Below are 13,903 nucleotides of genomic sequence, written 5' to 3'. Positions count from 1 at the left end.
ATTTTCATTATATGAGCCCGTTATACTTTTGTACAGTAAAATGAAAAATGTGTCAATAAGTCATTGACATTTTATTATATGTCCAACAAATCATTAGAAATTGCCATTTTATACAGACTCCAGACTTATCGAAACACAATTTCCAAGAAATAACCAAATATAAGAATTTTTCAAGAATATATTTATCAGGCGAACAACGGAGTCACTGCCTTGTACTAAAGTCGTACACCTGAGTAAAAGAGAGCGCAGATGAATAGTTGGACTTTTTAGGACTCACGAAAAACACCTTAAAATTTCGGATGCAGAAACTTAAGAGAACATAGGTCGTACATTGAAAATCAAATAATCGTATTTAGTAATTTTATTTAAGAACAAACAAGTTATAAAAACACATACCTTTACACTTTTTTATGATAAATAATATTTGCATCATATATTACAAGTATAACGATTGCTTTAATCAGCATTTAAAGTAAGACAAACACCTTGAAGAACCCAATGCGAGACGTGCACGCGTGGCAAGATCAGCTTCAAATGTCAAACCAACACCCATGGCATTTCTACGTTGTGAAGTCGTATAAACAGGAGTTTGAAATGTGTGCTGAAATGAAATAACCAAAATAAGATACAGCAAAGCAAAGACACCTTTACACGGTACCTACAGAGTCACTTCAATCAAGATTTAAAAGAAAAAAAACAAAAACAGAAATGCCAGATCATGGTAGTAATGTAAAATACCTATTACGAAAACTCTTAGACTTATCTCATAGCAAAGGAACAGCGGGATTTTGATAATGATGTATGAATGAAAGGTAATACACAAATATTCATGTTCTACTTTACTACTTTCTGCTGAAATCAATTGTTATTACGGTTTCTAACATGAATATATGAATATGAGCTGTCCCCTCCAATCAATAATATTCCACAGCCTCTCAACAAACCTGTAACTTCAATCGATGTGCCTCGATAGGAATGACTTTTAAAATGGGCAGCTCCTCTACCAAAACCTTTGGACGTGGACGCCGTAGGCAACTAGATTGGATGTCCCACGAAGCTCCCTCAAGATAAAGACCGCTGACAAAACATCCTGCGTGTGCTCGCTCTTGGACGTCCTCTGCTGTCTGATATTGTGTGACAGTTGTATACAGCGTTGATTTATCTAATGGCCAACCGTTCTTGCGGCAAGTCGCTTGCACCAGAGCTGTTAGATAAGACTCTGGTATATGTAAGCCGGAGAGCCACATGACTGCAGGCTCACCGTCATTAACCTGCAATAGAGATATTGGTGACAAACAGATATTCACAAGATAAATCACGTAAAGAAAATATGAAACTTGTAAAATAAATTATTTACCCATCTCCGATATTGATCAAATCTTCTTAAGAAATGTTCCATCCAACTACTGAGATTTTTTAGTGTTGCAGGTGCAAGTTTGCGCCAGATGTTAGGAAGTTGTCCATTAAATAAAGATTTTGCAACTTCATCAAGCTCGTTACTCATTCCAACTTCACCTGCAAGTGCCTAAAAAAACGCAAACCTTTCGAGAAATAAAGTTAAACTGCATAAATTCGCGTTGAATGACAAAAAATTATCGAGGGAGAGCCATCTAGATCGATGCAAATTTTCCTTTTAATGCTTTAGACAACAAAGTCAGCATAGAGCCAACAGATCTTGTCAAATGAAAAAAGAGAAAAAGATCAAACCTAACATTAGGAAATCGGTTCAATTATGAAATTCAGAGACGAAAATATTTATCCTTCATCCTCATCTTATGTCATAACCTTACTTCAACACAATTAGCTGTTAGCTCATTAGTCTATTCAGAACTCTGCATATAAAAAACGGCTTCAATTTTCTCTCAAAAGCACTATCATAATCTTTTACTCACTCTTTGTAGGGTCACAAGTGAAGTTGACATTTTCTTGATCAAAACATTGAAACGATCAAGCTCTTGGAGGAGCACAACGGTTGTCGGTTGGATATCTGTGTACTTCTTGCGTATAAGTTCTACATCAAACAAAGCCGGCAGCTTTCCTTGAATATCGCTAGCTATTTTTGCAATAAATTCCTCGCGACTGATGCCGCCAGCATCACCAGTGGTCTGCGGTTGCAAGTCTATTAGATGTGCCCACATGTCTTTAACAGCAGTCGTGTAGTAGCCAATCTCAGCATTTGGATGCAAGCCAAACACGTCGGGCGTGTTGGCCAGAGGAAGTGTTTCAATGTATTCCACAAACACGTCACGATTGACTGAATCATTCTCTCCTTTTGGTAAACAGTAGTCAACCTAAAACGAGAAATGTTTATCGCTTAGATAAGCATAATGAAATAGAATTATTGATTTCTTATGTGCCATCTTCACTATGACACAAGTGTAAGAAAATCAGGTACAATGAATTCTTATGTACCGTCCTCACTATGACATAAGTATAAGGAGATAACTTATGTACCGTCCTCACTATGACATAAGTATAAGGAGATAAATATTACAGTGAATTTTATAAAAAACATATTTATTATTATATATAATTATATGGCAAGCGTCACTTCCGGCAAAATAGTGCGCTTTGATTGGCTCAGAAACATTTTTGCCGGTCCATTATTTTCCCGTAATCGACCACGGTCCAAAACGCGTAATTTTACTGTCAAATGTAAACAAAATTCGTAATGCAAACAGAAAAATGAAAAATAAACGAAACAAAAAACCATTTACGAAGGAAAAACACTTGGAAAACAGTTAAACTATCCAGACGATACAATTTGAAACGAGTTTATTTTTATGGACGAAAACTAAAAAAGTGAAAATCAACCCGTAAAAACAGCAAGGACGAGAAAGAAAGCAAGCTTCGTTTCAGGTCAAATAATGCCATATAATAAACCTTTTAATAACCTCGCTTTCTCAGTCTTTACTGAGAAATATCTGACCTCTGTCTTTCTGTACAATCCTCGCCCTACGGGCTCGGTCTGTACAAAAAAAGACATCGGTCCGATATTTCTCCGTAAAGCCCTCGAGCTCGGTTATTAAGGGCTTAGTAATGAAGAAGATCAAATACAATTATTTTTTAAGAACCATCGTCAATAAGACATAATAAAATAAGGGATTAATACATTCCTTCATCCATACATTTCTAAGAAAGAAACAAACACTGTTTATTATATCACAAACCTCATCGTTCATATAAAAATGAAAAGGTTGAAAGGTGTCAAAGATGAAATCTCCCATATATTCGTCCATGTAAGTATTTACTACGCGTCGATCAAAATCATCGATAACTCGACCACCATACATCACCTATAATCGATAAAAGTGAAGTTTTCAAAAAAGATTTGAAGTGTTGTTCACACTTTCCTCTTTATGTGTATGCAGTAAAAAATGAAACCTACCGACAGACAACAAAAGACTCACCTCGCCTATAAGGTACTTTAAACTTGCCCATGGAATCCGCTGATCGCCTTGATCGTGAGCTTTCGTGAGATAGGTATCAAGTATATTCATGGAGACCCTAAAATCACTTTCATTGAAATCATACGCAATGTTCCATCCAATCTTTCCGTATTTTCTTCTCTCCTGAACGACTGCGTGAAAAAATGCAAGGCCAAACACGAGTGGTTGAAAGCAGGCGTGAGGACAGTCAGCTAGCATCTGATTCGATATTTTATGAAATGTGCTACGAAGATTAAGCTTTAAACCATTAGGTGGTTCTGTTACAACCTAAAGATAAGAAGTATTTTCTATTTTTTCCCATACATAGTTGTAAAATTGTTGCTAAGTAAAAAAAAGATTCACTACAGGTTGAGAATTATGCATTTGAAGTTAACAATAGCCACTCACCGTAACAAACTAAACCTACGCACACTTTTGGAATAAAAAATTGGCAAGTAACAAAAATGTTCATGCTTTTGAAAGCAGCCAAACTGAAATTTGGATACATAGTTTTTTTGCCTCATAGAAAACATCATATCACTCCAAATGAAGACACGAAATTGAAAAAGTACTCAATTTTAAACATCAGATAACAATACAAGATTCTAAATAAAATTTCTTTGAAATACCTTCAATGACCGTTGTAATATACCAATAGGAAACTCTGGTGTCGGATCTGTAGTTAACCAAAGTCTGAAGTCCGGGTGAGGCTTACTAATTCGTTCAAGGACTTTCTCCAATTCCCGGAGCCATTTCACCAAGAGGTGACAATTCTGTAACATAAGCCACTGACCACGAGTTAACGCTGTCTCAAGAAGTTGCAAGGCAAGCTACATGAAAGAAACATTAAATATAGAGCAAAACAACCCGAAAGAAAAATCATTTAAGTCGAGCATTCTCATCAGTCGTATAAGTTCTGTAACGTTCAAATACACCATCGATAGACACATTAATCATACATTTGGTAGTCAATTACCTTTTCCTGCCCCTGACCCATTGCCAAAAATTTTAATCTATTGCCACCAAAACCAGATCTTCACGAAAAAAAAAGAAGACAATTAAAACAATAAACATTCACACAGAATGCCAGAGAGTAAATTGCCAGATAGCATGTCGACCTTATGGACTGCTTTCCAAATATACAGAAAGTGTGTATGAAAGAAAATGAAAGTTCTCCACTAAAACACATTAGCTAATTGACCGGGAGTAGGCAGTTTCTATGACTTACATAAAAAATTATACTAGCACCTCTTCATGTACACTAACATTAACACTAAAAACTTTACAGTGAAATCCACAAATAAAATTTAAATAAGTTTTCATGTTATTCAAAATTCTTCTTTAACTCGCTTAAAACAAACCTTTCAGCCAACTTCATAAGATCACTGGCAGGGTCAGATCCTGGACTTAGAATGAAGATGATTGGAGAGTGCGGTGTTGACTGTTCAAAGATTGCTGAAATATATGAATCATAAAATAAATAATGGTGACATGGATCGCGTAGACAACATTCACATTTGAAATTTTATAAGCTGCGAAAATCCAAATTATAGACAACATAAAATAAAACTGTTGAATGTTTTACTATGTCTGTTTTGAATAATTCATTTAAAAACAAATCTCCAAAACAGCAAAAGCAAAAAGAGGAAACCTTCAAGGCTTAGCACGGGGGGTGGAGTAACAAAAGGAAAAAGAAGAAACCTTCAAAGCTTAGCACGGGGGGTGTCACGTATTTCTCTCCCATTTTCTTGGTGACAAAATGACTGATGGCAAGATAAACACGATCCACTCGAAAACAACGTAGCAGTAGAAGACGCTGAAAGTCTGAGAGATTTCCTTCGTATTTCATAGGGATCTCCGCGACTTCTGGTGCATCCAAATCACTCCACTGCAATATTTCAAATACAGCATTAATGGTCGGTAACTCCTCTTGTACGAGAAACAAAGATAATTTGATTTATATTCTAAGTCATTTGAGATATTCATAAATAGGGAACTTGTACACAAGCTTCAAAAACTTATTCAATATTTGGGGAAAACTGAACGCAATTCTACGAGAAACTTATAAGCTTGTCGACCTTTTGTTTTAAAGGTCCTGCGTTCGATTACGTCACGCTTAATTCATTGATGAATTCTAAATTGCCAATCTTTTAATTGCTTTAGAGTATCATTACATTAATATAAACACAAGAACTCAGAGCACTTGGTGCCATATATATATTGGAAAACGTCTCTCCACCAATGCAATAAAATAGTATGTTGTCCTACACAGTACCTCTTTCCACACTTCTTCATTGCGCTCAATGTCATCAGCTAGATTTCCAAATGTATTGGGAGCAACATTACATAACTTGAGGATATCCTGCCAACCTTGATCAGATAACCAGGTGTATGGCTTTCGTCGAGAACTTTTCTCCAGTGAAATATCACCTTTCACAAAGAAATCGAGTTCTTCTTGATTTAGATTGTTATCTGCTTGCATTATTTTGATCGTCATTTGAAATGAAAATAGAAGTTTATGCTTCTCGAACAATCCTTAAAGAGAAAGAAAGCTTAAAATTTAAAATCCAGTTTGTTCATAATTCGTGTTTTTTGCCGTCTAATCCTTGTGAGAAACATTTTTATGTTGGTATTTTGCGTGTGCACATAGCAAGTGCCTTCGTTGAATACAATCTGACGGTGAAGTTTAAAATTTCGAATAAATAGATTGGTTTGGCATAACTTAAAAATGATGTGTTGAATTGGTAAATTGGTGTTGTCAATATCTCGTACTTGTACGCAGGTACAGGAGTACGGCTTCATGTAATTATATTGTTATATAGATTGAACGATGACGTAATCGTTTTATTTGTATAGAAAATTCATTAAGCACTACTAACCTGTACATGCGTAGTTATAGACATTCAACTGAAGTGTTTCCATTATATTTTTAAGTCGTTTGGGTAGAATTGAGTCTGGCATGCTCTTTTTCAAAGAGAGATCAAAGACTTGGAGATAAGAAGCAAGCGAATATTGATACATGCTGTTCACTATGGACATCTCAGACAAAACGAAAAACAAGACAGCACCAAGTTTTGCTGCAGGTCGATAACCATCGCGAAGTTTGTCAATATCTATAGCTGTCTTAGCTCCAAGCTTGAGTTTTTCGCTCACCTAAGGACAGAGTGCATAAAACAGTTATGTTAATATGAATAGTTAACAGTTGTTGTTTTATGGGGGGAAAAGCCCAAAAATCTTAAAAGATAATATGGTACTTAATTTTAATTTCCAGTTTAATTTATATCTATGTATATTTGCAGTCTCAATCAAACCTCGTTTGCTTTGGTCTTGGTATCCTCTAATGTTTGTATAAGTTCAGCATTATCAAGCATGTTCCCAGTGGAAGTGGCTAGTTCACGAAGCAACGTGTCTTCTAAATCTTTCAACAACTTTTTGTTGTCGCTGAAGTACACACAAAATATCCGTAAATATTTCTTAAAAATGTAATTTAAAGTGAATACAACTGTGTTTACCTTGTTTCCTGAATAAGTCTTTCCCTTTGTTCTTCAAGCTCTTTTCTTTCAAATCCCACAATGACACTGAGAAGTTGATCTTCTAAACCCTTCAGAGTATTTTGCGATTGAAGAATTTTAGAACAATGACTTCAAAAATAGCGTGCTTGCATTAGAATTCTGAAAACAGATCAATATCCTTTACCTTCAGTGTAACAGTGTAATTGACGACCATACAACGACTGAAGTGAGCTGGAGTGTATTTTGGATTAGATAATTTTGTGTTTAAATATAAACGAAAGTTTGGATCGTAATCTACTTCCTTGTCACCAAGCATAACAAACTGTCGACCAACCTCACCTAAAATAACGAAATAACTCTCAAGGATAAAATGATAGAGCAGTACAAGCTCATCAAAATATTGGGAAAATGTTTCAAACGACGATCAGTATTTTCATAACAATATAACTTTTTGCGTATGTGATGGGAAACAACAGTCATTCATATATTGTAGAGAACTGTCATAAAAAAACACATAAGGAATGTCTTTAAATGAAGTGTTTATTTTTCTAAGTCCTCATCATCTCTCATTCGTACTTTCTCCTATCTTCTATTATAATTCGTCCATTTATCTTTATTTCAAAATATTATAAAATGTCACATATGAGTCCCAAACCTTTGATATTTTTATCTAGGACATTATCAATAACAGGATCAATGTACTCATCCACATCTTTGAAGAGAAAAGGGAAGCCGTATTTAATAGCAAGTTCCAATTGCTTCAGGAAATCTAAATCGTTGAACGTGCATGTCTAGAAAGAGAAATGAGAAAATTTTATTGTCAATCTCATCAATTCTACAACACTTACACATAACAAAGCGATTGCCAACATCGCAAATGAAAAACACTATCTTTAAGGGGAAATGTACGTAAATTTTTGCATGTTTATCTAGGCTCATGTTTAGGCTTAAAAATACTTCATCGTTCGGAAACAGATCAAACATTCATATGAAGGAGAGGAATATATTTTCCTGTACGTTTTCACAGATCGTTGACCCACAATCGGTATAAACTATCTCTTAAACGGAGATCTTTGTTTGGTACATACAAAGCAAACCAAAAATGTACTCCACAAAATGACGATGAGATCTTTTTCAAAAGACAATTACAGCTTTTAAATTAAGAGCACAGGGAAGTATGGAAAATAGGATGAGCATTAAAAAAACTTCATTGGGCAAAACATCAGTAACGACTGCATGAAATATAAATTCAACTATCATTTTGGGTAGATAAAAGAGAGAAAGCCCTCGTATTTATTACAAGTTTAAACATTCAAACAGTTTTGTTGCTTCATCATAATCAGTCACACCACAATTCCTAGTCCTCCGCATGCAACATTCAACAATTATTTTTCAATTAAGTATTTAGATATTTTTCCTAGTTCAATGTGTTCTTTGCTTCAGCGATTATCTACTTTTTACCTTCAAGTTATTTTCTTCTTCTTTCTTCTTGATCCAATTTAACGCTTGTTGTTGTGGATCAATACACAATGGATACCTGCTGGCTTGTGTTGTTAATATACCATTTTCAATTGAAAGTTCATCGGGGAGACCTTCCGATGTCCACCGACTAATCTCAACGTCATTGGTTAACAGGTTATCTATCTAAAATAATATTTCATTGGTGAAAAGGTTATCTATTTAAAATAATATTTCATTGGTTAACAGGTTATCTATCTAAAATAATATTTCATTGGTTAACAGGTCATCTATCTAAAATAATATTTTACATACATATCACATTACGAGTGCCTTTATAGAGAGTAACTTGGCAGAATACGGTTGAAATGGAAAATATGTAGAAAATAAGTTGTAAGTATCATCATTTAAAGCAAAATTAAACCTTGAATGGTTGACTGAGTGGAATCTCCCGTTTCACAACATCTTTTTCCCATTCATCACTAAGCATTTCGCGTCTAAAGTCCCAACTAAAAGCCCCAAGATAACTGAGAAACGCCGCAGCAAGAAGGCAATCTCCTATCAATCGTACACGTTTACGTTTTAGTTCTTCTAAATCTTCAGTCCATCTAAATAAATATAACACAAACGAATCATTCACACGAATCAAAATAGATAGCAATGAATGCAGTGATTGCTACAAGCAGAAACTCAAACGTTTTGCAGTCTTCATAAGGAGTTATGAGATATTAAAATTTTACTCCTTAGATATGTAGTTTTTTCATCAACAGTCATGTTCAAGTTCTTATTGAAGTCCCTAAGAAATGATCTGCTAATGAATCCCAAGTTTTTCAAGATGACCTGATACTTAAACTTAAGAACTTGAATATTTTAATCTGCTAGTGAGTCCCAAGTTTTTCAAGATGACCTGATACTTAAACTTAAGAACTTGAATATTTTAATCTGCTAATGAATCCCAAGTTTTTCAAGATGACCTGATGCTTAAACTTAAGATCTTGAATATTTTAATCTACTAATGAGTCCCAAGTTTTCAAGATGACCTGATGCTTAAACTTAAGATCTTGAATATTTTAATCTGCTAATGAGTCCCAAGTTTTTCAAGATGACCTGATGCTTAAACTTAAGATCTTGAATATTTTAATCTGCTAATGAGTCCCAAGTTTTCAAGATGACCTGATGCTTAAACTTAAGATCTTGAATATTTTAATCTACTAATGAGTCCCAAGTTTTCAAGATGACCTGATGCTTAAACTTAAGATCTTGAATATTTTAATCTACTAATGAGTCCCAAGTTTTCAAGATGACCTGATGCTTAAACTTAAGATCTTGAATATTTTAATCTACTAATGAGTCCCAAGTTTTCAAGATGACCTGATGCTTAAACTTAAGATCTTGAATATTTTAATCTACTAATGAGTCCCAAGTTTTCAAGATGACCTGATGCTTAAACTTAAGATCTTGAATATTTTAATCTGCTAATGAGTCCCAAGCAAGATGACCTGATACTTAAACTTAAGAACTTGAATATTTTAATCTGCTAGTGAGTCCCAAGTTTTCAAGATGACCTGATGCTTAAACTTAAGATCTTGAATATTTTAATCTACTAATGAGTCCCAAGTTTTCAAGATGACCTGATGCTTAAACTTAAGATCTTGAATATTTTAATCTACTAATGAGTCCCAAGTTTTTCAAGATGACCTGATGCTTAAACTTAAGATCTTGAATATTTTAATCTACTAATGAGTCCCAAGTTTTTCAAGATGACCTGATGCTTAAACTTAAGATCTTGAATATTTTAATCTGCTAGTGAGTCCCAAGTTTTTCAAGATGACCTGATACTTAAACTTAAGAACTTGAATATTTTAATCTGCTAGTGAGTCCCAAGTTTTTCAAGATGACCTGATGCTTAAACTTAAGATCTTGAATATTTTAATAATGATTCTTCGTTACGAAAGATGTGATTTTGAAACTTCAACCTTATTTTCTCAGAGCCCAAGCCGGAGATGAGTTTATCAGCAGCAATTAATCGTCTCTCCATGATCTCGGCTTCTTGTTGTAACGCCGCTTTTTCTGACATGGCCGCCTCATATTTATCATTCAATGCCTTTAATTCATCTTCTAAATTCTTTAATTCTTTTTCGATCTTGCTCAACTCACGTTTGCTCAGCAAAAAGTTGCGTTCAAGTCTCGCCACCTGTAAATGAAATTATGTGAAAAGCTTGGTCCATAGAGATGGAGGTTGGTTTATAGATCTCGAGGTTGGTTCATGGATCTCGAGGTTGGTTCATAGAGATGGAGGTTGGTCGATAGATCTCAAGGCTGACATGAAGAGAATGAGGATGGTTCATAGAGATAGACGTTGCTTCATAGATCTCGAGGTGGGTTCATAGAGATGGGGGTTGATCGATAGATCTCAAGGTTGATATGAAGAGAATGAGGATGGTTCATAGAGATGGAAGTTGGTATTTAGAGATATAAGTTCGTATGTAGAGACAGATAAAAGATTGACGTCGGTCCATTAAGATCTCATACCTTTTCTCGCTTGGGTTTAATCTCTCTAGCTACGGAACAATATCCCATAACGGCCAATACAAACTTGTACAGACCCGCTCCAGCTTTACTAATTGCTTGCATTTCATCCATGCTATAATTGGACTGTTTCAAAATGTCTTTTGTTTTCTTCACTTGAGCACTAGTTATTCCATCAACATCCAATTCCTGTAGAAAATAACATTTAATAATTGTAAGAAGGAACAGAATCTTCTGACAGTATTATTACTACGGGATAAAGTCGCGTACCTGCAAAGTTTTCAAAAAGTTGCCTTCTGCCATCATTCCTTTGGCTGTTTTCCACGAAATATCCTTGTAGCCTCGCATGACAACGATGCATTCTGAAATATCTTGCACAGCTTGTGGTGGCTTTGCAAATGATCTTTGAAAATAAGAAAGAAAACCACACTAATTTGTGTGAATTGGTTTGAAAAAAAAAGATAAATCTTCAACTGTACCTGATTTCGGTAACATCAGATTTATCCAAATCCTGTAAAGCCAATTTAGCTTCCTCTAGAGCTGGCAAAGCTTCAGCCAAAGCATCTTCAGCTTCTTTCTGTAAGGCAGAAAAGATTAGTTCAGATTATGTTCTCTCTAAAATTGTTATTATTTTCAAGTGAGGTACATTGTAGTACAGAAACGATAAATTATGAGTACTTATAGCTATCATCATATTTACCCGTCAACAAAGCGCTTTTTTGAAGGTACGAGACAAAACCCAGATAACTCTACGCAAAGACAATATCAATAAGTAAATTATCCCACCTTCTCAACTACAATAAGTTTGTTCTGTTCAGCTATTTCTTCCTTCTTTGCTTCAGCCATTTGTTTCTTTTCGATGGCCTTCTCTGTGTTCTCGGAGATCACAGCCAGAAGTCGTTCACAGGCCTCGCTCTTCTCTGTCACAGCAACCTTTTGTATTGCCAACTTCTCGTTAAGTTCAACTAACTGATCACTGGCTACCAATAGTTTGCTTAGCCCTCCATCCAAACGATGGCACTAATAACAAGAAGAAGATCAATTACAACTAGACATTGTCAACTGGCATGCTATCTATGTAATTTGGGGTCTATATGAGTGTGATGTGTGCTACATTAGTAGGGTTAATGAGAACGGGATGCAGAAAAGTGGATCAGCGATAAGGGTAAAAAACGGTTGTTATTACTAATTTAAGATGGACGCTTTTTGACTATGAATACTGCCATGATTATAGGTTGTAAAGTCCTCGTTCACTTTAAAATCTACTTTATTTGTCACAGAAGTAAACACACAATGTTAAAGCAACAAAGATAAAAATGTAGTTAAAAAGCATTTTGCAAGTTATAAGTCTTGCATACAAATACCGTCACAAAATAAATGGTTTGAACCAGGGAGTATCGTTGCATGTTTGTTGATGTAAATCGTAGAGTTTTTCGTGCAGATTAGAAAAAAATGCTTTCGTTAGCAATGACGTGCTATTAGACATAATGCATTGTTTGCTGCTGTGAATACGTGAAAAGGAAAGCATGATTCACCAATATGTAATAATTAATAAACTGATGTGCTTTACCTGTTCTAGTACATATTTATCCTTTTCTTCGAGAAGTTTGTTATAAGTATTAATAAAGTCGAGATAATTTTTTGGAGTGACGTAATTCACTCGTCGTAACTTCAAAAGAAACTCTTTGCTGTAATTGACAACAGTCTCCTGAACAAACACCACGTGATCAACGACGCAATCACGATACTCCTTGGGAATTTTGTCATTCTAAAGGAGAAAGAGTGAACGATGAAAAATAACGTTGAATACACTGCACTAAAAAATTAAAACTTGTATATGTTAGACCATTTCGTTTACAAAATTTACAGAGTTTTTGATCACCAACTTTTTCATAAATAAAAAACTATGTAACGACTGACAATGGCTTGAGTATTTGTTTAATTCCAACACACACCACTGACACAACTTCCTACCTGTTCCCCTAAGAAGACTGAGGCGACAGCACACAAGGCCTGTTTTGGCCACGGCATGAACCAATCAATGCTAGCGTTATTAACAAGTCCCGGAAAGTTTCTACATCGCGTACGTAATGTTTCACCAACGGGGGACATTGCTAGCACGATATGAAGATTTTTAGCACATTTTGACATGAAGTATTGCCAAATGGATTCTCGTGATGGCGGAACATCGTGCTGGCCTGCTTCATCACGAATCTGTGTGGAGAAAGAAGCAAGTTGGTATACCTAATTTCTGTAAAGTTAGGACGGTTTGTCTTATCAAAAAAAACCCCCGTATCTTTCTAAAGTTTTAAAGTATGGTGCGTGGATAACGCTATCCTCATACAAAGCACAACAAACAAATGTATAAAAAATAGACGTAAGTGATTATACCTGCCCGATAATGGCCTCTTTTTCATCGTCAGGAAACAGGGCAGGAACCATTCCAGAGGTCAACATATTGTTGATTAATTCAAGAAAACCTATGATGATCAACACAGGGATTTCATGCTATCACAAATATTTCAATCACAAAAGCAAAGCTGTCCAAGCGACTATTTATTCAAATTATGGTCGTGAAAATATCATAGTAAATACATTTTTATGCATACCTTCTTGTGCTACATGTCCATCGGTAAAGAGAAAGACAATTTGTTTATTTTCAATGCCCAGTCTCTGATACAAGACTTTAAGGTCATCACGGAAGTTTGACTCATCATAACCGCGACTAAGTGTTATCTCAAATATTTCAGCACCAGCAGCAAACGCCGCCAGTCTAGTTAGACTCTGTTTACCACTGCCTCCAACGCCAACTAGTAGTGCATGGCCTTGACTCATGCGAATGACACGATGAATTCTGGTTAGATGCTCCAAGGCATCATCAAATAGAACAAGATTCATGACAGTGTGATCCACGTTGTATTCTTCAAGGATCTAAACAAAAAATATTAAAATATTACGCGTAATGGTCGACTACAA

At 35.3% G+C, this 13,903-nt stretch overlaps 1 protein-coding gene across 1 annotated transcript in view; it reads right to left on the bottom strand.

The window, feature by feature from the left end:
• Positions 1–348: 348 nt before the first annotated feature.
• Positions 349–13,903, bottom strand: part of LOC124434027 (dynein axonemal heavy chain 10-like) — a 34,007-nt gene continuing 20,452 nt past the window's right edge. Inside the window, 28 exon segments of the mRNA XM_046983883.1 lie at positions 349–511; positions 513–601; positions 945–1,271; positions 1,358–1,525; positions 1,893–2,291; positions 3,171–3,296; positions 3,411–3,716; positions 4,058–4,258; positions 4,405–4,462; positions 4,790–4,883; positions 5,130–5,316; positions 5,704–5,963; positions 6,308–6,581; positions 6,740–6,869; positions 6,941–7,029; positions 7,125–7,279; positions 7,596–7,731; positions 8,402–8,584; positions 8,823–9,006; positions 10,375–10,592; positions 10,931–11,116; positions 11,198–11,330; positions 11,407–11,504; positions 11,714–11,947; positions 12,498–12,695; positions 12,902–13,141; positions 13,319–13,407; positions 13,537–13,858. Coding sequence (XP_046839839.1) covers positions 457–511; positions 513–601; positions 945–1,271; positions 1,358–1,525; positions 1,893–2,291; positions 3,171–3,296; positions 3,411–3,716; positions 4,058–4,258; positions 4,405–4,462; positions 4,790–4,883; positions 5,130–5,316; positions 5,704–5,963; positions 6,308–6,581; positions 6,740–6,869; positions 6,941–7,029; positions 7,125–7,279; positions 7,596–7,731; positions 8,402–8,584; positions 8,823–9,006; positions 10,375–10,592; positions 10,931–11,116; positions 11,198–11,330; positions 11,407–11,504; positions 11,714–11,947; positions 12,498–12,695; positions 12,902–13,141; positions 13,319–13,407; positions 13,537–13,858 — 5,139 coding nt within the window. The 3' untranslated portion in view covers positions 349–456.

This window comes from Xenia sp. Carnegie-2017, unplaced genomic scaffold (assembly GCF_021976095.1).
Source record: "Xenia sp. Carnegie-2017 unplaced genomic scaffold, XeniaSp_v1 HiC_scaffold_14, whole genome shotgun sequence".
NCBI classification, from domain to species: domain Eukaryota; kingdom Metazoa; phylum Cnidaria; class Anthozoa; order Malacalcyonacea; family Xeniidae; genus Xenia; species Xenia sp. Carnegie-2017.
This window is presented reverse-complemented; position numbering and strand designations above follow the sequence as displayed.